This window comes from Carcharhinus amblyrhynchos, chromosome 23 (genome assembly GCF_965287045.1).
Source record: "Carcharhinus amblyrhynchos chromosome 23, sCarAmb.v2.hapA, whole genome shotgun sequence".
Taxonomy (NCBI): Eukaryota; Metazoa; Chordata; class Chondrichthyes; order Carcharhiniformes; family Carcharhinidae; genus Carcharhinus; species Carcharhinus amblyrhynchos.
Genome location: NC_137346.1, coordinates 32,608,755 through 32,633,375, shown reverse-complemented (window position 1 = coordinate 32,633,375; position 24,621 = coordinate 32,608,755). Strand labels below are relative to the sequence as shown.

The 24,621-nt window shown below is 40.8% G+C and overlaps 1 protein-coding gene across 1 annotated transcript in view; it reads right to left on the bottom strand.

The window, feature by feature from the left end:
• hsf5 (heat shock transcription factor family member 5) overlaps nucleotides 1-24,621 on the bottom strand; it is a 100,841-nt gene that overhangs the window by 73,035 nt on the left and 3,185 nt on the right. The window contains exon 2 of the mRNA XM_080211072.1: nucleotides 3,830-4,243. Within this exon, the coding sequence (XP_080067198.1) occupies nucleotides 3,830-4,243 (414 nt within the window). The remainder of the gene's footprint in view (nucleotides 1-3,829; nucleotides 4,244-24,621) is intronic.

Below are 24,621 nucleotides of genomic sequence, written 5' to 3'. Positions count from 1 at the left end.
CTGGAGTGAACCATTCCTAATGGGGGGAGACTCTAGTGGGACTGGAGACTTCAGACCCAAGCCTGCTAATAATATTTAAAATAACTTTAAATAAAAGTATTTGAATAATTATGATGACACGGTCAAAAGCAGTGCAGCAGGCTGGATGAATCACCCTCAGTATTTAAATGTCCATGGAGAAGTAGTTGGGAGACCCTGTGCTTGGCTGGAACTCTCTCCTCCGCCAGACAAAACTTAACTGAAGCGCTTAGTGAAATTCCTTCACCCACCCATAGCATGAATTTCAAAGTGCCCTTGGAAAGGTATGCAACAGATCATGTGAGTGAGGGAGTTAATGATAACAGGGATTGACAACCAATTAAAGGGAACATAATGAAGCAAATAACAGATTTGTTCATTAAAAGCCTTTGGGGTCAGCTTGCTTATATTTAGGAGATCAGATAGACAAATGTGACAGAATATCATTGAAAGAGGTAAAATTAGTGACAGGTGTAATGCACATGATGATAACTCCTGGGAGGGTAGATAACGATATGAGGGAATTATGGGAATCGTGAGGTGGAAGGACATGTGTGGCAAAAATAAACAGACGTGATTGGGAGGAAAGCATAAGTGAGCTACTCATGCATAAAGGAAGACAATGGCAGGAAGAATTTAGTGGGATGGATAGAGCCTGATAAGAATAGGACCATAACAATAAAAACAAAGAAAATAGGAATAGCAGTAGGGCATTTGGCTGCTTGAGCATGCTTTGCCTTTCAATTGGATCATGGCTGATCTTCCACCTCAATGTCATATGCCGCACTAACCCTGTATCCCTTGATATTAGTAGTAAAAAGTCTGATAACACCAGGTTTTAGTCCAACCTATTTATTTGATAATATACTCACAAGCTTTCGAGGGACACCCTCTTCGTCAGGTGAACTGGAGAACTCTCCATTCACCTGACGAAGAGGGTGTCCCTCGAAAGCTTGTGAGTATATTATCAAATAAATAGGTTGGACTAAAACCTGGTGTTGTCAGACTTTTTACTGTGTTTACGCCAGTCCAACGCCGGCATACCCACATCATCCCTTGATATTATCCAGCACTCTTTCAATCTCAATTGAAAATACTCAATTACTGAGCCCTCACAGCCCTTTGGGGTAGAGAATTCCAAAGAGTTACCACTTGCTGAGTGAAGAAACATCTATTTATTGTAATGACTTTAACAAGGCCCATGATGTGGATCTCTTAGAATATGAGCTCCTTGATTAAGGCAGTAATGGCTTGTCCGGTCAGGGAGCCCTGCATGTGTACATAATGTAGATTGTCAGGGTTACTGGTACTCAGGGTTATACTCCGTATGAGGGAGTACCTGTCTGAGCATTTTTTACTATGTAAATAAATCTAAATTTGGTGAAGGGATACCAGCAGAAGAGTTATTTCGGAGGTGATGAGATAAAGCATCACTCTGAAGGAACTCACTTGCACCAGCTGGTTTAAGTTGGAATAAGCCATTCTGATGCATTATGTCTTTGCTTGGAAGACCAGAGTTGTTTAACCCTGCCATTGATGACAGGACCCAATACGCGGATGACATGTGCTACACTTTTGGGGCAAATGGCACTATGACAGATGAAAAACAATGGGTAATTCTCCTGACTGCCTGTGGTGCTTCAGCATTTGCTGTCATTCAGAGTTTAACTTTCCCTGAGGCACCAGATACTAAAGCTTCTCAAGAATTGACTGAACTAGTTATACTAACTATAACCTTAAACCTCTAATTCTGAGATGTTATCACTTTTACTCGGCAATCCAAAAGCCAGGGGAATCTGTTATGGGTTTCCTAACTAGGTTAAGATGACTGATGTAAGAATGTGAGTTTTGTTTAACCCTTAACAAGATGCTTAGAGACTGTCTGGTATGCAAGATTAATAAACTAACTAATCAAAAATGTTTATGAGCTGAAGCTCAACTGGCACTACAGGGGATTTGAATTGAACTATATCATTATCAAATATGATGTAAAATTTGACCATATAAAGGTCACACTTCCTCAAAGACTCCTTTACAGCAAATTAATTAGCCCTTTCTCATTGCGAAATATTAGATCTAGAATAATCCATTCCCCAGTTGTTTCCTCGACAAATTGTTCTCGAAAATCATCTTGTACATATTCCAGGAATTCATCTTCCACAGTAATTTGCTTTACCCAGCCTACATGTAGATTGAAGTTTCCCATTATTACTAAATTACCCCTGTTAAAATTACCTCTAATTTTCTGATTTATACTGGGCCCTATATTACCACTGCTATTTGGTGGCTTATAAATAACTTCCATCAATGTCTGTTGCCCTTGCTGTTCTGTAGCACCATCCAAACTGATTCAACATCTTGATTTTTTAATTAAATACCCTCTCTCAGTTTTGCAGGGATCTCATCCTTTATTAACAGCATTATCCCACCTCTTTTTCATTTTTGTTGATTCTTCATAAATGTTGAATATCCAGGAATATTCAGTTCTTGGCCTGGTCATCTCGTTAAAATATTTGTGTAATGATAATTAATCTGACCTGTTTACCTCTATTTGTGCCATTAATTTATCTATCTTGTTGTGATTACTGCATTCATTTGGACACTACCCTGAGGAACTCCTGCAGTGATCTACTGGAGCTGAGATGATTGACCTTCTACCAGCATAACCATTTTCCTTTCTGTCAGGTATGTCTCCAACAAATGGAGGGTTTTACCCCTAATTTTTTTGTTGTCAAAAGTTAACTGGCAGTCCTGTGACTCTGTTTAATCAAGTTTTCTACAAAAACAAAAGGTTACAATCTTTTGAGCCAATTTCCATTCTGGGACCTACACGTCCAGTCGTAACATCAAGTGGGATCACAACACCAGTAAATTATATGACAGCACAGTATAGCCAGTGAAGTGAAAACAAATAATCTTAGCACCACATAGGATACAGAAAATTATGAGGTTGTTGGAAGTGGGTACAAAGCAATGTTTGTTGAGAGTATAGTAGGAAATAATGATAGTACAGATAATATTCATAATGTTTGGGTATCCCTTCTCCTCCCTCCAAAAACTTAAGCCCCAGGGGTTGCTACCTCCACCAATGATCTGAAATCCAAAAGCACTGGGGAAACAGAAAGATATAAAAGAAGTGTTACAAGTGATGACATTATCATCACTGAATTCATCACTATCAACATTCTGAGGGGTTGACCAGAAATGCAACTGGACCAACTACATAAATGCTGTGGTAACATGAGTAGGTCAGAGACTAAGAATTCTGCAGAGTAACTTGCCCCCTGGCTCCCCTATGCCTATCCACAAGAAGTCAGGAATGTGGTGGAATATTCTCCAGCTGCCTGGATAAGTGCAGCTCCAATAACACTCAGGAAACTCAAAATGATCCAAGACAAACCAACCCACTTAACTGGTTTATCAGGTCAGTCACCTGATGAAGGCGTAGTGCTCCGAAAGCTAGTGATACCAAATAAACCTGTTGGATCTTAATCTGGTGTTGTGAAACTTCTTACTGTAATCCTTTTTTAGCACTCTGAGCTAAATACCATCCATCAATACATACTGGCTTGGATTGATTTCACTCTAAGGCTTCTATCAAATATACATATATATACCAAAATAATTAGTTTTGTTTAAAACTTCTTTTTGAGTCAAGGCTTGCTTGGTATAGTTCTTGAAAAGGTCACTAAACGTTTACTGACAGAATAGCGGATGTTGCTGAGAAAATGCAAAGAACACATCTACAACAATCAAAATGGAATGAAAATTGAAATAAAAGTAAAATAATTAAGGAATTTAAACATTGTACCTGTTGGATAGAAAGCCTGGTGATACTGTGGTGGAGAAGTAAGGTAACCAGTGTATTTCTGACCTGTAGCTCCAATCTCTTGAGATCCTTGCTGAACATGCACATTATTAGGATTTGGTTGCAGTGTATAGGTGACTTCAGTTGGAAATCTTTGTATGACAGAAAATGGAATTGCTTTATCAGAAAATGGAGATGATGATGTTGTGTCCATTTGTCCAGCCACTAGTCCAATAGAGCTATGCCATGTACGTGGTGGAATAGGGGTTCGATCTAGGCCTCCGGTATTAGAACTTGATAAACTTTTAATGGATACTGTATGTAAAGGACTTTGATTGTGGGAAGGTGACATAAATGGGTATGGAGACAAGCTATCCCTGCGAAATGTTCGCTGAAGTTGTCCAACTGTCACAGGTCCTGAATAAAACATAACAAAAGAGATAACATTATCTAGTGGATCAATGCTTATATACAAATATGAATGCATTGTTGAATAATAAAAAGCTTAAAATTCATGTTGATGCAAATACTAAATACTGCCATATAATATTTCTCCTTCATTATTTTAATGGCAGCATCAATTGATTAATGCCTGTATTGAAATAGCTAACAACAGAATACAAATGCATTAAGCATCCATCTGCTAGTGTGTCAACATTAATTTGTAGATTATATTTCAAAACTTTCTTAACTACTTTGCATCAGCGAAATGATTACCATTTCAATCCATTGAAATGAGTCATGTGTAAGCAGATTCCTGAATCATGGGAGCTGTATTAACATTTGATAGCTTTTAGCTTTAGAGCAAAACTAAGGGATATAATTGACTGGTTTATGCATTATAAAATGGAATTGATAGCCTTTGATTAGAGAGTACAATTTTGTCACTGTTCGACAATCTGAGGAATTCTGGTATCTCATTCTGTGTTCACTAAGTGCTGAGAGGTTCATGGGATTTTCTGTTATTACTGTCACAACTACATGATATCAGGTATTGACAATAATTCCTGCCCTAATTGTAGATATAGTGCATTCATGGTTCTTAATTTCTATATTGCTATGTACTCTGCATCAGGAAAGTTAATGACCAATCACTCTTTGGATATCATGGCCCTAACACTTTTATGGTCCAGCATCTACTCGGTTGGACCATCTCTTGGGGGTACCTCACTCATTTCAGGTAAATGGGCAAGAAGCACCTTGGAAGCATTATCAACACTATCTTCACTTTGGCCATGTTCTTGGATCTTCACAGCTTCTTTTCAGCATTACCAAGACTTCTCCCATGCCTACATCACTTAAAGTCTGCTTCTCACAACTCTTTTCTCTCATTGTTAATGTTTGCTTCTCTGCAACTTCCTGAACTGAACAGGGACCTGTTTCTGTCCCCTTCTTGTTGGACTCTTCTTGTTGGACCTCTCTCTGCACCCTCTCTCTTGTCACTTACCTGGGATATTTCTTGAGAACTCTCCATGTCCCTTCTTCCAGTCCTTGTCCACCTCTTTGGGACATTTGCTGGCTTTGGGACATTTGCTGGCTCTGGCATTCTGTATCCGGTCACCTGACCCAGATTTTCGCACTTCTTTTTGTCCCCTTTAGGCACAGGCCCGAAGAATGTAAAGGTGCAAAACTCTTCATATGCAGCTCACTTCTGGCCTGTATATCTACAGGGGGTCTGAAGACTGTTGGGACTTAGGCCTTTTAAAGGATGGCCTAAACTGCTAGCTGTAAAATTTCGTTGCATAATGTAATGATTTTAATGAGACCCATGATTTGGCAGGGTTGAAGGCACTTCACCTGAATGCACGAAGCATTCGGAATAAAGTGGATGAGCTGGTGGCGCAGATCAGCACAAATGGATATGATCTGGTGGCCATTACAGAGACGTGACTGCAAGGTGACAGCTGAATGTCCAGGGGTATCAAGTGTTTAGGAAGGATAGGCGGGAGGAAAAAGTGGGGGGGCGTAGCTCTGCTGATTAAGGATAGCATCAGGGTGGTAGTAAGGGATGATATAGGAGCCAAAGAGCAGAAAGTGGAATCGTTGTGGGTGGAGATTAGGAACAGCAAAGGGAGGAAGACGCTGGTGGGTGTCGTCTATAGGCCCCCAAATAATGATCTGGAGGTGGGGCGGGCTGTTAACGCGCAGATAAATGCGGCGTGCGGGAATGGAATGGTGATAATTATGGGGGATTTCAATCTACATATTGATTGGTCGACCCATGTTGGACGCGGTGGGCTTGAGGAGGAGTTCTTGGAATGCTGCCGGGATAGTTTCCTTGAACAGTGTGTGTTGGAGCCGACGAGGGAGTGAGCTATCTTGGATCTGGTGTTATGTAATGAGGCGGGTAGAATTAGGGATCTTGTGGTGAAGGATCCTCTTGGGAAGAGTGATCATTGTATGGTGGAGTTTCTGATGCAGATGGAGGAGGAGAAAGTGGGTTCCCGGACATATGTCCTTTGTTTGAACAGAGGGGAGTACGGTAGGATGAGGGAGGAATTGGCGAATGTTGATTAGGGGAGCGCGTTGGAAGGTAAGTCTGCTGAGGAACAGTGGAGGATCTTTAAGGAGATCTTTCTTGGTGCTCAGTAGAAATTTATTCCAATGGTTAAAAAGGGTAGTAGGAGGAGAGATAATCAGCCGTGGATAACGAAGGAGGTAAAGGAAAGTGTTAAATTAAAAGCGGATGCGTTTAGAGTAGCTAAGAGTAGTGGGTGAGAAGAGGATTGGGAGAGGTTTAACTGTCAACAAAGAATGACAAAGAAGTTGATAAAGAAGGGTAGGGTAAACTATGAAGCTGGGCTAGTGCTTAATATAAAAAAGGATAGTAAGAGTTTTTATAAATATATAAAAAGGAAGAGGCTGGCTAGGGTGAACATTGGACCCTTAGAGAATGAGAGGGGGGACTTAGTGGTAGGGGATGGGGAAATGGCTGAGGCCTTGAATAACTTTTTTGTTTTGGTCTTCACGGAGGAGGATGTGAATAATTTGCCGGGTGTTAGTGATGGAAAGATGGTAGGAGTGGAGGGTCTGAATGACATTATTGTTACTAGAGAGGCAGTGCTCAACAGACCGGAGGGACTGATTGTGGACAAGTCCCCAGGGCCAGATGGAATGCATCCAAGGGTTCTGAAAGAAATGGCGGAGGTGATAGTGGATGCCTTGGTGATTATTTTCCAAATGTCGCTGGATTCCGGGGAAGTGCCGGAAGATTGGAAAGCGGCTAATGTTACGCCGTTGTTTAAGAAGGGTGGCAGGCAAAAGGCAGGGAATTATAGGCCGGTTAGTTTAACGTCTGTTGTAGGTAAAATGTTAGAATCCGTGATCAAGGAGAAAATAGTGAGGCATCTTGAAGAGAATTGTTTGATAGAGCAGATGCAGCACGGTTTCGTTAAGGGGAAGTCGTGTCTGATGAATTTATTGGAGTTCTATGAGGATGTGTCTAGGGCGGTAGATAGAGGAGAGCCGATGGATGTGGTGTTTCTTGATTTTCAGAAGGCGTTTGACAAGGTGCCTCACAAGAAGTTATTACAGAAGGTCAGGGAGCATGGAGTTGGGGGTAGGGTGTTAGCGTGGATAGAGGATTGGCTGTCAAATAGGAGGCGGAGAGTGGGGGTCAATGGGTGCTATTCGGATTGGCGGTTGGTGACTAGTGGAGTGCCCCAGGGTCGGTGCTGGGGCCTCAGCTATTTACCATTTATATAGATGATCTGGAGGAGGGAACCGAGTGTATGGTGTCGAAATTTGCTGATGACACCAAGATTGGTAGAATGGCAAATTGTGCGGAGGGTGTGGAGAGTCTGCAGAAGGATCTAGAAAGGCTGGGCGAATGGGCCAGGAACTGGCAAATGGAATTTAATGTTGGCAAATGTGAGGTTGTCCACTTTGGTAGGAATAATGGTAGGAAGGACTATTACTTACATGGTGAAAAACTGCAGCGGGCGACGGTGCAGAGAGACCTCGGGGTCCTTGTGCATGAGTCACAAAAACCCAGCCTCCAGGTGCAGCAGGTGGTCAGGAAGGCAAATGGGATGCTGGCCTTTATAGCGAGGGGGATTGAATATAAAAGTAGGGAGGTCTTGCTGCCGCTGTATAGGGCACTGGTGAGGCCGCAGCTGGAGTACTGTATGCAGTTTTGGTCGCCGTACTTACGTGAGGATATTTTGGCCTTGGAGGGAGTGCAGAGGAGGTTTACTAGGCTGATACCGGAGTTGAGGGGGTTGAGCTATGAGGAGAGGCTGAATAAACTAGGCTTGTACTCGTTAGAGTTTAGAAGAATGAGGGGAGATCTCATTGATACATATAAGATGATGAATGGGATGGATAGGATAGAGGTGGAGAGGCTCTTCCCGCTCAGAAAGGACAGTAGGACTAGAGGGCACAGCCTCAAGATAAAGGGGGGGCGGTTTAGAACAGAGTTGAGGAGGAACTTCTTCACTCAAAGGGTGGTGAATCTCTGGAATTCTCTGCCCGTTGAAGTGGTGGAGGCTGCCTCGCTAAATATTTTTAAGACGCGGGTTGATAGGTTTTTGATAGGCAAGGGGATTAAGGGTTATGGGGAGAGGGCGGGAATGTGGAACTGAGACACGACAGATCAGCCATGATCTTATTGAATGGCGGGGCAGGCTCGAGGGGCTAGATGGCCTACTCCTGCTCCTATTTCTTATATTCTTACGACTTCTTAGAATATGAGCTCTCTGACTAAGGCAATAATGGCTTGTCCAGTCAGGGAGCTCTACATATGTATGCATTTAAAAGGCAAATAACAGGCATGTAGCAATGCTGATTGAACTCCCAAAGTTTGAAATTCTAATTGCTTTACTTAGCTGGGTCTCTGTATCATAGTGACAGCCAGTGTGCCAAGTGTCAGTTTACTAGCCTCCACCAGGTCATATTTGGGCAGCATGACTGGAATCCAGGCCAGCGAGGTGATGTGGGCCCTTTGTTCTGAAGTTCAACTTGGTGTTGAGCTGAGAGGTAGATTCTGCACTCCGAGGTAGATTCTTCACTCAGAGATTTGTTGGGGTGTGGAATACACTGCCTGCTGTGATAGTGGAGTCAGACACTTTAGGAACTTTCAAACAGTTATTGGATAGGGACATGGAGCACACTAGAATGATAGAGAGTGGGATAGCTTGATTTTGGGTTTGGACATTGCTCAGCAGAATATTGAGGGCCGAAGGGCCTGTACTGTGCTGTACTGTTCTATGTTTCTATATTATTGAAATGTCAGGGTTACTGGCACTCGGGGTTTATACTCTGTATGAGGAAGTACCTGGTGGAATGTTGCTGACTATATGAGTAAATCTAAATTTGGTGAAGGGACACTGAGGAGTTATTTTAGTGGGATGAGGTAAAGCATGACTCTGGAGGAACTTGCTTGCAACAGTTTCGAGGCCAGCAATCTCCTTGAAGCCACCCCTAGGTCTTGGTAAATTCCTCCTCCTGGGCTTCACCTTGATTCCTGTCTGAGGGTCAAGGAGTGTTTCCATCTGTTTTGTTTGGGATTTGTGTAAGAACTTTTGACCTGGCTGAGACGTGTGTGAGAGATGATGTTCCAGTTGAGAATCGTGTCCTGGAAGTCGTGGCCCAGAAAGATGCAATCCCAGAAGACCCAACCCAGGAAGGAGTACTCAGGAAAATGTGAGTCAGAAAGATTCAACGTTGAAACGTTCAACTCAGGAAGGCGTAACCCCAGGAGATGTACCCTAGGGAGATCTGGCCCAGCAGGGTGGAACTTTAAAAGTATTTAGATGAGCTATTTGTGATCCTGGCAGGCATAACTCTGGAAGTGAAAACCCTAAAAGGTGAAGCCCCTGGAATGTTGCAAGGTAATTTAAAATTGACTCAAATGTTGCTTACTGTGGACTCCATTGTTGTAAAGAGATTGTCTGTTAGTGTATTATGAGGCCTTGGTATTGTCTTAGTTTCTTGGTTTATCCCCTCCTCCTTTTTCTCTTTTGCACTATTTATGGCATGGGCTCCATCCCCCCGGATAGAGTAGTCCCCGAGGAGTGTAATGTCTGGCAAGAAAGAACTCCGGAAAGTGAAGCCCCAGACAAAGTAACTTTGGAGGGTCCTCATTCTCTGGGAGAAAATCTGGAAAGCTGTACCCAGACAGAGTATCCTGGAGACCACCCACCACCACCACTCCACCCCCACCTCCTCCCTGTCCTGGCCAAAAATCCGGAAGGGAGGTCTTGACAGAGTAACTGTCGGATGGCTTTCTCCCCCTCCCCCCTCCGGCCGAAAATCCGTAAGGTGTAAACCCCGGACATAAGTACCTTCCAAGGGTTGCCCCCCACCCCCAGCAGGGGAAGAAACCACGAAGCGATGCCCTGGAAGGTTGCAGATAACCTATAATGTTTCTTTTTAGTGTACCAGAGTTGCTTGCTAAATCATTGTTAATGCTGTTCTGTTGTTTCATAGTCTATCATTCTGGGCTGCCTGTAGCCCAGGCGATGTATCCCCTCCGATAAAGTAACCCTGGATAATCGGGCAGGCAAAAATCCGGGAGGTGGGAACATCTGGAGGGTGAAACTCTGGAGAGCTGCAGATGACTCACAATGGTTGTTGTATTGTGATGGAGATGTTTGTTGTTGTGCTCTGGTATGACCCCGGGAGGATCAGCTTTGGAGAGCAAACCCTTCGGTAGGGGAAAATATGGAGGGCAATGCTCTGGGAATTCAAAGATAACCTATAATGAACCCTTTCTTAGTGCAAGGGAGTAGTTGTTCATTATTGGTTAAAGGATGGTGTTAGCTGTCAGTATTGTTTACGTAAAACTTTTATTTATTGTTGTTGTGAATTGTCTGCAGTTTGGAAGGCGAGCTGTGGACAACTTGCACTGCTTACCAGCTCTCCATTATGGTGCTCTGTTGTTTGTACCATTGTACTTAAATGACATGTTTGTTGTTGACATTATTGTGTGTTATCTTCACAATTTGTAATTGAGATGGCATTTTTTTTGAAAGTGTGATGTATTTTTGTATTTGTAACTGTTTTGATAATAAAAAGAGTGGCAATAATGGCTTGTTCAATCAGGGAGCCCTACATGTGTACATAATGTGAAGCATCAGGGTTACTGGCACTCCGGGTTTACACTCTGTATGAGGAAGTACTTGTCTGAGTGTTCCTATGTAAGTAAATCTGAATTTGGTGAAGGGACACTGGCCTTAGAGGAGTTATTCCAGTGGCGATGAGATAAAGCACAACCTTGAAGGAACTTGCTCACAGCAGTTGTCCTAAGTTTGGCGTAAGCCATTCTTATGTGGTTTGCACATGTTGAATCAAACTAATATGATTTATTCTAGGAATGTTTGCCTGGGTTTAGAGGGCAAACTGGAAGTAAAACTGCAGCCTCTGCGACACTGTAATGACACCACCATCTAATCATGTGATCAGCTCTTAAAGCGAACTGCAACCACTTAAGTATTCCTCCATCTCTACTTCTATGGTCCTGACAACAAATTACTATGATGTTATACATCGGGATAAATAATACACTGGACACAGCAGTATGCGTAATTACATATACAGTCAATAAAAAAGTTCATCAGGATGAGGTCCAATCATCTCTCATTATATACGACATTCTGGAGTTCGACTGTCCTCAACCCTAGAAATATGATTTGGAAATTAAGTGGACACTCCTTCTCTTGGAACAAATTCTTAATCATTCTCAATTGGTATAGTAGCAAAGACACAATCATCAAGGAACTCAGATTCAACTAAGTCTTCCATTGTACTACAACACTAAGGACTAAAGCAGTTGGTACTTCTGAAGACAATTTTCAGAAATGATTTCAAGATGACAATAATTGGACAGCATGGCATTGCCAAATTAGTTCATCTTTGGTTTGAACCTTTAAGAAATTGGATCTGTTTTTGCTAAAACTATGGCTGGTACCCATTTCTCACCCGAAGAAAAATTACATGCTAACACTCAAAGTCCTTGTTAAAATGAGAATTGTTTTGCCATCATGTCTCATTTCTCAACCTGTGATTGTTGTTGATGCTATACAATCTCTGAAGTTTCTGGAGGCAATGACAAATCAAACAAAATTCTCAGCTTTCTCTTTTAAGAATAGTAATGCAGGTGAACTTTGGATAGGTGCATGAGGAGTGTTTCTGTAAGAAGCCAAAATCTATTCTTCGGACATGCTAACAAATCTTGTTCTTTCAAAACTTTTAAATAATGTTTCGAGGATTGTACAAAGCTTTCAGCTAATCTATTGATTGATGGATAAGTTGTGATTTTAATTTGCTAAATATTATTTACTTTGAGATAACCCACAAACACTTACGAAGCAAATTGTGATCCATTATCGCTAATAATCTGTTCAGTTTATCAAATCTTGCAAACATTTCATTAGGTTTTTCAATGGTTTGTTCAGATGTGGTAGCTCTCATGATAACTTTTGGCCACTTTGAGTGTGCATCAATTATGACTAAGAACATGTAACTCTCAAATGTACAGCAAAACTTGCATATAATCATTGCCACGGTGTTTTAGGCCACTCCAAAGGGTGTATGGTGTATTTGTTATTTGTGCACAGGATTGACATAGTCCCACATTTTCTTCAATCTGAGCAGTCAGACCCACCCACAAAAATTAACTAGTTCCTTCATCTGGACTTTACCAGGTGTTCATCAATCATGTAGTGTAGCCTTTTAGGAAGGGACTAGCTACAGAAAATCCACCTGAATTGGTGACCGATCTTTGAAATGGTACTGGCAATTGATACAAAGTCATTTGAAGTGTTCCAAGGAGATTTTGGAAAGATTAGTGACAAAATCAGCCAGTTTGTCCTGATTCTTCCACATACTGTCATTTAAGACCTGCATGTTAGAGGGCAGTGAGATTTGAGTGACCATGCTGTCTTTGGGCTTCATGTCTGATATGAAAGGATTTGTTGAAATATTTTAGGTTGTGATGACATTACCACGCCCTCTTCTTCCCTCTCACAGAGTTCTCCCTATGAATCTTTTGGAAAAAGAAAAGGAAGCATGTGTCATTCTGCTCCAGCAAATGGACTCTAGACCAGAAAATGATATTTGAGGTCTCTGGAGCAGAGAATTAAGCCTTCACCTCTTAGAAATTCTCCTTGACATTGATCCCTCAACTGCAATAGGAACAGATTCTGCATGCTTTTCTAGATTTGGGACATTTCCCTCTGTTTTCCTCTCTTGACTTTTGGGCAGCTTTGAAGATGAAGAACCCTTTGCTGTCTGCCTTGATAAAAACCTTTTAAGTTCCTCACTGTTTTTTGGATCAATGATTTTACGTTCAACTTCCATGTCATTCTTCCAGGCCTATGGTCTTCCTTTAAGTGACAGTCCACATAGGAGGCATTGTCAAAGAAGGACACTAGCTTGACACCTGTGGATCTGATTCTGGATGTTCAGGACACAAACAGGAAGTCTATCCTGGAACGGATAGACTAGAATGGCTTCGACCAGGTTTATCTGTGTGTCACTCCATCTGCCTGGTTGTTAAAGATGTTGTCCAGCTTGACAACTTTAGTCATTTCATCAAGATTCTGGTCCAGTTTGTTGTTGACTGTACCTGATCATGCAGCTGCATCAATAATGCAGCTGAAGTCACTGGCTAGAATGACAACCTGGATGTTGCCAGCAGCAAAGCGAGCTGCCAGCTGTTTTGGGCCAACAAGTACACATTTATTAACCAGAGCATTTTTCTATATTTTATCTGCTATGATGTGGCCATCACCTCCCTAACTTTGGAGATGGTGAAGTTCCTTCCCACAGCAGAAAGTAAGGCTGAGGGAACAGGACTACCATTGTGAATATTATCTGTGGGAGTTGAAGTGTAATATTTCAAACTACTAGAAGGCAACCTTTGACCTTGACAAGGTAATCCAGGTTGCAATTTAATGCCTCACACGTCAATGGAGATAATATTTACAGCCATTTAAAGCTGTTTTGTTACAAGATCTTGTCTTGGATTGTTCCAGCCCAACGGTACATTCCTGCACATCTCTAGTGTATTCCACCACATTTCTGACTTGTGTCTTGTAGATGGTGGGCATGCTTTGGGGAGTCAGGAGGTGAATTACTCATTGCAGATTTCCCAGCCTCTGACTGCTTTTGTAGCCACAGTATTTATTTCACTGGTCCAGTTAAGTTTTTGGTCAGTGCTAGTTTCCAGGATGTTGAATTCAGTGATGGTTCTGCCAATGAATGTCAAGGGGGCATGTTTAGATTCTCTCTTGTTGAAGATAGTCATTTCCTGGCACTTGTGTGGCATGATTATTACTTGCCACTTATCAGCTCAAGCCTATATGTTGTCCAGGTCTTGCTTCACATGGATATCATCTGCTTCAGTATGAGGTGCTCCACTTCTGACCTTTTGATGGAGGGGAAGTCATTGATGAAGTAGTCCGTTTACATGTGGGACATCATAAGAGTCCCTGCAGTGGTGTCCTGGGATTTAGATAGCTGACTTTCAACAACCACAACCACCTTCCTTTGCGCTGGTTATGACTCCAATCATGGAGAATTTTTCCTCTGATTCCCATCGATGTCAGTTTTGTTAGGACTCCTGGATGTCACACTCCAGTTAAATGTTTCCTTGACATCAGGGACATTCACTCTCATGTCACCTCTCTCCAAGTTTGGACCAAGGCTGTAATGAAGTCAGGAGCTGAGACATCTTGGTGGAATCCAAACTGAGCATCAGTGAGCATGTTATTGCTGTGTATATGCATTTGAAAACACTGTCAATCCAATAGTTTGCTGATGATCAACACTACACTAAGGTAGTAATCGCCAGGTTGGATTTATCTCTCTTTTTATGGACAGGACATACCTGGGCAATTTTCCAATTTTGTAGTTGTACTGAAATAGTTTACCAAGAGGAATGGTTAGTTCTGGAGCACAAGCCTTCAGTACAACTGCTGGAAAGTTGTCAGGGCCCATAGTCTAAGCAATATCCACTGCCTTCATCCATTTCTTGAAGTCATGTGGAGTGAATCGAATTGGCTGAAGGCTGGCACCTATGATGGTAAGGACCTCAGGAAGAAGCCGCGATGTTTCCACTCGGCGCTTCCAGCTGAAGACCATTACAAAAGTTTCTTCATCTTTGTTGTATTGTCTTTTGCACTGATGTTTTAGGCTCCATCATTGGAGTTGAGGCATTTTGTGGAGCCTCCTCGTCCAGTTAGTTTTTTAATTATCCACCACCATCAACAACTGGATGTGTCAGGGCTGCAAAGCTGTGATCTTATTTGTTGGTTGTGCCATGTCCACTGTTTGACATCCTGTGTTTAAATGTACTGTTGCTGGCATGCTTTCCTACACTCTCCATTGAAACAAAGATAACCCCCACCCGCTGGCCTGATGGTAATGATAGAGTAAAGGATGGACCAGGCCAAGTAATTACAGTTGGTCGAGTACTGTTCCTCTGCTGCCGATGGCCCACAGTCTCTCATGGATGCACACTTTAGGATTGCTAGATAGGTAGTAAATCTTGCCTATTTAATATAGTGGATTAGTATTACACAACATAATGGAGGGCATTCTCAATTTGAAATCTCTGCAAGGACTAGGCACTGGGCATTCCTATGAATATCATGGACAGAAGGAACTGTGCCAGGTAGACTGATGAATATAAAGTCAAGTATGTTTTGCCCTCTTGCCTGTTCCCTCACCACCTACTACTTGCTATTTCCTTCAGTACTTGGTTAACTCAATCACTAGCTATTTTTGGTGGTGGACATTGAAATCCCTCACTCAGAATACATTGCTAAGCTCAGTACTCAACATGAAGGGTGCTGATTATTTAGCAGAATGAGGGAAGGAGACAGGAAGACTGTTGGGTGTTAATCAGCAGCAGGTTTTCTTGCCAATCTTTGACCTGATACCATGAGACTTCGAGCCCTGAGTTAAAGTTGAGCACACCCTGGGCAGCCCTCCTCCAATTGAATACCATTGTGCCAATGGGGGTCTGGGCTGCCAATGGGATAGGACATACAAGGAAGTGGCTGGAATATAGACTGTAGGTTTGATTTGCTGAGTATGGCCATGTCAGACTGTGGTTTGACTTATCTCTGGGACAGTTCTGCCAATTTTGGCACAAGCTCCTGGATGTTAGTAAGGACTTTAGGAGAAGGACTAGCATCTGTGACAACAGAGTTGGTGTGCCTTTATCATTTCCAGTAATGCACAGTGATTGTTGGTGCATGAACGCTCCTTCTATAACCTTGAACTTGGAATGTCTGATCCAGAGATGCAGGAATTACCATGTGCCACAAGGCCTCCTAATCTAGCTCAGTGACATTACTACTCTGCCACCACCTCCCCCTATTTATCAAAATGAAAGCTGGATTGCCAGAATTACATTTCAAGGAGTACAGAAACTACAGTTCTATATCTTGGAACCTAGAAAGCTAAGAGGTAATTTGATTGCTATTTTTTAAATATTAAGGGAACAGATAGGGCAGATTGGGATAAATTATTTCTGATGGTTGTGAAGTCAAGAAATGGGGGCATAATCTAAAAATTTGAGTCAGGTCTTTCAAAAGTGAAAGTAGGAAACACTTCCACATATGAAGGGCAATTAATATTAGTTTTAAATTTAATATTGAGATATTTCTGTTAATAAAATATATCAAACCAACAGCAGGCAACATGTAGGTATGTGAAATTAGAACAAAGAACAAAGAAAATTACAGCTCAGGAACAGGCCCTTTGGCACTCCAAGCCTGCACCGACCATGCTGCCCAACTTAACTAAAACCACCTAACCTTCTGGGAACCATATCCCTCTATTCCTATCCTATTCATGTACTTGTCAAGACGCCCCTTAAAAGTCACTACTGTATCCGCTTCCACTACATCCCCCAGCAATGAGTTCCAGACACCTACTACTTTGTGTAAAAAATCTGCCTCATACATCTCCTTTAAACATTGCCCCTCACACCTTAAACCTAAGCCCCCTAGTAATTGACTCTTCCACTCTGGGAAAAAGCTTCTGACTATCCACTCTGTCCGTGTCTCTCCTAATCTTGTAGACTTTTATCAGGTTTCCCCTCAACTTCTGTCACTCCAGAGAGAACAAACCAAGTTTCTCCGACCTCTCCTCATAGCTAATGCCCTCCATACCAGGCAACATCCTGGTAAATCTTTTCTGCACTCTCTCCAAAGCCTCCAGATCCTTCTGATAGTGTGGCGACTAGAATTGAACACTACATTCCAAGTGTGGCCTAACTAAGGTTCTATAAAGCTGCAACATGACTTGCCAATTTTTAAACTCAATATCCTGGCCAGTGAAGGCAAGCATGCCTTATGCCTTCTTGACTACCTTCTCCACCTGCATTGCCACTTTCAGTGACCTGTGTACTTGTACACTCAGATCCCTTTGCCTGTCAATACTCTTAAGAGTTCTGCCATTTACTGTATCTTTCCAATCTGTATTAGACCTTCCAAAATGCATTATCTCACACTTGTCTGGATTAAACTCCATCTGCCATCTCTCCACCCAAGTCTCCAACTGATTTATATCCTGCTTTATCTTCTGATGGTCCTCATCGCTATCCGCAAATCCACCAACCTTTGTGTCATCTGCCAACTTACTAATCAATCCAGTTACATTTTCCTCTGAATCATTCATATATGTTAAAAAAGGCAAAGGTCCCACCACTGATCCCTGAGGAACACCACTTGTGATGTGGAGATGCCAGCATTGGACTGGAGTAAACACAGTAAGACACAACACCAGGTTAAAGTCCAACAAGTTTATGTGACAGTAAACCCACAAGCTTTCAGGGTTTGCCCTTTGTCAGGTGAGTCACAGCCCTCTATTCAGAAACGTACCCTTCCACTGCTACCCTCTGTCTTCTATGACTGAACCAGTCCCATATCCACCTTGCCAGCTTACCTCTGATCCCATGTGACTTCACCTTCTGCACCAATCTGCCATGAGGGACCTTGTCATAGGCCTTACTGAAGTCTATGTAGACAAAATCCACTGCCCTACCCTCATCAATCATCTTCGTCACTCCCTCAAAAAACTCAATCGAGTTCGTGAGACACAACCTGCCCGTCACAAAACCATATTGCCTTTCACTAATACATCCACTTATTTTGAAGTGGGAATAAATTCTGTCTCGAAGAATCTTCTCCAATAATTTCCCAATCACTGAAGTAAGGCTCACCGGCTTGTAATTACCTGGATTATTCTTGCTGCCCTTCTTAAACAAAGGAACAACATTGGCTATTCTCCAATCTTCTGGGACCTCCCCTGTAGCCAGTGAAAATACAAAGATTTCTCTCAAGGCCCCAGCAACACCCTCCTTTGCTTCTCTCAGTATACTGCAGTACATCCATCAGGTCCTGGGGACTTGTCAACCTTAATGTTTCTCAAGAATCCCAATACCTCCTCCTTTTTGATCTCAACATAACTCAAACTTTTGACACATCCTTTCCCAGAATCATCATCCACCAAATCTTTCTCTTTGGTGAATACTGATGCAAAGTACTCATTTAATACCTCGCCCATTTTCTCTGGCTCCATGCTTAGATTCCCTCCCTTGTCCTTGAGTGGGCCAACCTTCTCCCTGGCTATCCTCTTGCTCTTTATATATGTATAAAAAGCCTTGGGATTTTCCTTAATCCTGCTGGCCAATGCTTTTTCATGACCACTTTTAGCTCTTCTTATTCCTTGTTTAAGTTTCTTTCTACTTTCCTTGTATTCCACACTTGCTTCGTGTGTTCCCAGCCTCCTAGCTTTGACAAATGCTTCCTTTTTCTCTTTGAGTAGGCTCACAATATCTCTCTCATTATCCAAGGTTCCCAAAACTTGCCATACATAGCCTTCATCTTTACAGGAATGTGCCAGTTCTGAATCCTTATCAACTTACACTTGAAAGCCTCCCACTTGCCAGATGTTAATTTGCCCTCTAACATTTGCCCCAATCTACATTTTTCAGTTCCTGCCTGATATTGTTGTAATTAGCCTTCCCCCAATTTAGTACCTTCACTTGAGGACTACACTTATCTTTATCCATCAGTACCTGAAAGCTTGCCGAATTGCGGTCACCGTTCCCGAACTGCTGCCCTACTGAAACATCGACCACCTGGCTGGGCTCATTCCTCAGAATCAGGTCCAGTATGGCCCCTTCCCTACTTGGACTATTTACATACTGTTTCAGGAAGCCCTCCTGAATGCTCCTTACAAACTCTGCCCATCCACGCCCCTAGCACTATGACAGTCCCAGTCAATGTAGGGGAAATTAAAATCTCCCACCACAACAACCCTGCTACTTTTACACCTTGCCAAAATCTGCCTACATATCTGTTCCTCAATCTCCCACTGACAGTTGGGTAACCTATAGCGAACCCCCAACATTGTGACTACACCTTTCCTATTCCTGAGCTCTATCCATGTTGCCTCGCTGTGTGAGCCCTCCGTGGTGTCCTCCCAGAGTACAGCTGTAATATTCTTCTTCACCAGTAGTGCAATTCCCCAGCCCTTTTACAAACCTCTCCATCCCGCCTGAAATATCTGTATCCTGGAATGTTAAGCTGCCAATTCTGTCCTTCCCTTAAACAAGTCTCTGTAATGGCAACAACATCGTAGTTCCTAGTACTAATCTAAGCTCTGAGTTCATCTGCCTTACCTGTTACACTCCACATGTTGAAACAAATGCACTCCAGTCCATGAGACCCTCTCTGATTAGCGTTCCCACCCTGCCTCTTGTTTCTCTGAGTAAGGTCCCCGTTAGGTCCCTGATCAGCATGAGTTTCGAATAATGGAACAGGCCTGCGGTGCTAAGTGGTGTATTCCTCTTTCTCTGTCGTTTTTCTGGCTATTCTGACATTGAGGATGGAGCAAATGTCCTATTAGTTTGTTTCTCTAGAAAATTAAAACCTATGAACACCCTGTTATACTCTGAATTGTGATAAAAATGGAAACACTCTGGAGGTCACTTCCAACCTGGCTGCAAATCTTGGAATCTCCCTCCTTGTGTGCTCTGAGGGGAGGGATCACAACTGGGTATTTCAATGGTTCCACCAGATAAGGAAAACTTATTGGTTTGGGCCTTGATATGGAAACTTGGGTTCTTTAACAAGCTACTTGTATTATTGATCAGCCATAATTGAATTGGGTGGCAAGTTCATTGAGAGTTGATTCCACTGACAAAACATATACAATCACAGTTTTTATGGTTTTTCAGCAAATCCTGTGCTGGATTATCAAAAAATCTCACCAAAGTTTCCAATAAAGCAGTATGTCATCTGTGTGTATCAAGACTCAAACTGCATATTGTTGCTATAGTGAACCAATATGCATGAGGTCATCCAGTACAGACAAGAAAGACTCACTGTCCAATGCTTTGTGTGTTGTTGCCAATGCATGGCGTGCATGTAGGAACTCTAATATCTCAGCTGTGGTTTAAAGGGAATGAGAAAAGGATGAAAATTATAAATACTGCGGAAATTAACTGTTTTGAGATCTGAAATGTCAGCTCCATCCCCAGAATTTATAGTTCTCAAGTTCTATCACTGGAACGGTTTGAAAGAATGAGTGATATTCCTTCATAGATCCTGGATGAAACTCTTTGGCTTTGGTCTCTTACAATTTAGGATCTGATGAGAAATCAAATTATTTGTATGTTTATTTGTAGGTCAGCATTAGAAGTTTGGGATGTTCATCAGCATTAATATCCATACAAAGTGTACATTTGGAGAAGAGGGAGCTCTGAAGTAACCAAGAAGAAGGAATCATTGTATTTGTGGCCACTTATGGCATTTCTTGCTGAAATACAAGGTTCAAATGATATCCTGATACCAGGACGAATTGAAAATACTCTAAGGATATAAATGACTGAAGCTAATCTGTACCAAGCCTATATGGAGATCGCTTGCTACTAGCCAACATAATCATTATTTTTGGTTTTTGGATAACTTGTCAATGAATCTCAAGTAATTTTGTAGGAATGGTTTAACTGAAGAATTAAATTGATGTTCACTTACAAGTGATGTAAAGAACTGAGTACATCATTAGTACCAATTTCTTTCTAGGAAATGGTTTAGTGCAATCACTTTAATGATGTAAATATTAAACAGATATCAAATGAAATCAGCGGTGACTAAAACAAAAACCACTGGAGATATTCTTTGTGACCAGTGAACAACATAGATATGGAACAATATTTGATGCATTGTTTGTATCTGGGCACATTCCCCCATAGATATTTTAAGTTTTGAAGAATTAAGTGTTTCAATTGGAATGGAGATTCCAACTGCAAGTCACTTACTTATGTCTAGTGAGATAGAAAGGTAAAGAGGCATGTGGAGGCAGTAGAGCTATGAGTTAATTTTGGATTATTTTTACAAACAGCTAGCTAGACACCATGTGGTAAATGCCTCACTTACTGCTGGAAATTTAGACTTATGGTTCTAAAATAGTGCTGAGGAAACTTCACGTTGTGAAAATCAAAGCATCTTAAAAGAACATAATTTCTTCTCATTCTTCATAATTTCTTCCTTGTTTCTAGCTGGGTTCCCTCTTGTGCTATGGGTCAGATGAAGGAAATGCGGAATTAGAAGTTTTTAATGTTGCTAGCACCAAATTGTTGACAATTTCTTGTAAATTTATTTCTAAAATACACTGTTACAATTCCAGTTGGTGTTATAATTGGACAGGAAGATCCCAGAATGGAACGCTGGCTCAAAAGATCATAACTTTTCCTTTTTTAAGAAACATGGAGGATCAGAGTCACAGGACTATAAATTAGTTTTAACAAGAAAAAAAACATTTTTATTAAATATGAAAAAAATGGATTATATAAAGGAATACAATACACAAACATTTTAGGATCAATGCAGATTATAAAGTACATCTTAAGCTACATTGGTCTCATTAACACACAAAGTCCTTTTTGAGCACACAAGGTAATTCTGGTAAGACATGATCCTTTCTGAACCCAAGCGACTATCTGTGGATTTCTAATTCTGCTCTCAATAGTCATACTTTCAAATTTTCTTTTAAATAATGCTTACTCTCAGCTGCTTCCATCAAGATTTCACTTTCAGGTTTTATAAATCTCGCTTCGGGTTTCCTTTGTGTTAAAGGCAAACGCTGAGGTCCAGTCACCAATTTCTCCAATTATTTCAAATGTCTCCCAAACTGTCATCATTTCTCATAAACCTTAGCACTGCTGCAGATATCTTTCCGGTTTCTCACGATCCAATGCCTTTTCAATTCACTGTGACTTTACTGAACACTGATCTGTTCTAGCTCCCTGTTCCAGACTTCTTGGAAACTTTTCTTCATTTTTCTAATTTTCTTAGCTAGCTGGACTTTAGGTTTCTGGCATCTGTTTTCTTAAGCATTACTCCATAGTATGGCTTTTCTTCTAGCAAGTTTGGAAAAAATGTTCCCTCTTCAGCCTTCTAAAGCTTCTATCAGGATTGTGAGATCTGCCTTTCCACTCACTATCCATCTCCAACTATGATCAAATTAGTTCATCTAAAATTTAAAAGCTCCTCTACCTAACAAGGCACCATTTGCTAAGTAATAACCACTGGTTTATTTACTCTTCACGGTGCAGCCCTCTCTAAGCACAACAGAATCATAGTTGCAATTAAAACCAACCTCCACACATACAAACACCTTTGTCCATCATTAATCTAACTATCGGTTTTATTCTTCCAGGCACAGAAACATTAAATTAAACTCATTTAAAATTATACATTATTTCTAATGTTTGCAAATACAAATATAAATCCCTTAAAGCTACCTTTATTTTTACTAACACTGCCCCCTCATAATCATGAACATTTCTTTATACTGGGTGTTATATCCACTTGTCACAAACAATAGCATGATAAATATCTAATCACATAGAACTTATTGCATCACACAATTATAATTTTCTTAGTTCACAATTACATACAATTACAATGATTTAACCAAAATAAAGATAACAGCATCACCAGAATCAATACTTGGTAACATCATAACTCGACTCTTGCGTTTCTTTTTCTTCCAATTTCCAGTTTTTAGCTCAGAGAAATGTTTCATTTAAGTCTACAGTGCAATTATCCTTTTCACTACTTGTAGACATAGTCCCATTCTCAAGTCCACTCAAATGCATGTGGTAAATTTGTATTTTGATTTAACACAATCAAAATATAATTTTTATGCATTAACATCTCTTTTCTTCGCTTGTCAAAATCTATTTTAGCCATTTCAAGAATGTTACGATGCTTCTTATGAATACTCAAAATAGTATACTCTCTTGCTTTGCTTGTTCTTTGAACGTTTTGTGATCTTGTTGTTTCTCCTAGTTCCATTTCAAACGAGTTATTTTCATTGGTTTGAACCATTTCAATCACTTCCTCAACCTCAAGTTTAATAGTTTGTTCTAACCCCCTCAAACTTTTTGCACAATTTCTGAACAATCCCATCTAGTTTTCAGATTTTGAATTGTCTTGGCAACCTGTTCGTTTGCCTTTCTTCCAACTAATACATCTTGTGTCAAATCACAGACATGCATTTTTAAATCAGTATTTCTAGTCATTGACTCAGAAAGGTAATGTCAGCACTTCTGGTTGACAATTTGCAATTTCCAAATTTGCAGGTACTTATGGTTTTTTTTATTGCCCATTACTTTGATATATCAGTAATATTACTTGGATCACTACTTTGTTCAACTTCATCACTATTCAATAATGAGTTTTTATTCACACAAACAACTTTCATATTGTGACACTCCATACTATACATCTTCTCCTTCATTTTCTCCATTGTGGTTTGAAGTTCAAAAATATTTTTCTTTTCACGATGTAGTTCTAACAGTTTTGTTAGTTTTGCTTTTTCATTCTGCATTCAACCAATTATTCTGTCTGACTTGAACCTCCTTTCCTTGTTCAAAGCATTTCCCACAATACTTCAAAAATACATCTGATGCTTGAAGTTCACCAAGTTTTAACAGAAGATTATCCTTTACCAAGTTTGCTTTTTCAAGTTTATTCTTTAAACAATTTAAGTCCTCAGTCAAGTGTTCTACTTTTCCTGACTGATTCTTATCAATTCTCTTTTTTCATTTGCAAACCCGTCTTTCCTATGTGAAAATTGATTTTCTGCATTAATCGGGTTTTCCTTCCATTGCTTGTTATTTACAATAAGTGTTTCATTTTTCTCCACAGTAGTTTTCAAAAGTTTAAGATCATCATGATCAACTTCCTGTTGCAATACAGTTGTTATCACATTACTGTCCTCGCAAGCCAAACCATTACCTATCATTCTTCCAAAAGTTAAAATAGGAATAATTACCACCATAAAAATTCCATTCACAAAACTACTTCTTAAATTAACTTTACACAAAGAAACAGGTTCATCCATTCCATTAATATCTCTTACTAATAGTCTTTCCTATCAGCTACCAGCAATGATTGATTTGCTACTGTATTTCTTACAATTTTAATTTTAGCTGTTTTGTTAGACGAGTAAGGGAAAACTTTTCCCTTTGAATCAAAACATTCAGAATCTCTGACAACCAGACTTCCTTCACAAGTACTCAAATAATTATCTGAACTAACTTGAGACCTATCCACCTTTTTCATTAATTCTGAAAGAGCATGTTTCACCTGCAACATGGCGACAGTTTTAATAACCATTTCCTTTTCAGATGCTTTCTTAGTATTGCAACTCGTCTTCCACTTAGATATCGATGGAAATTCTTAGACTTCCAAATGTTATTCACTCTGGTGGGGTTTAGAGTAGCTTCCCACTCTGGGGAACTAGTGGGAGACTCCACTGGAATG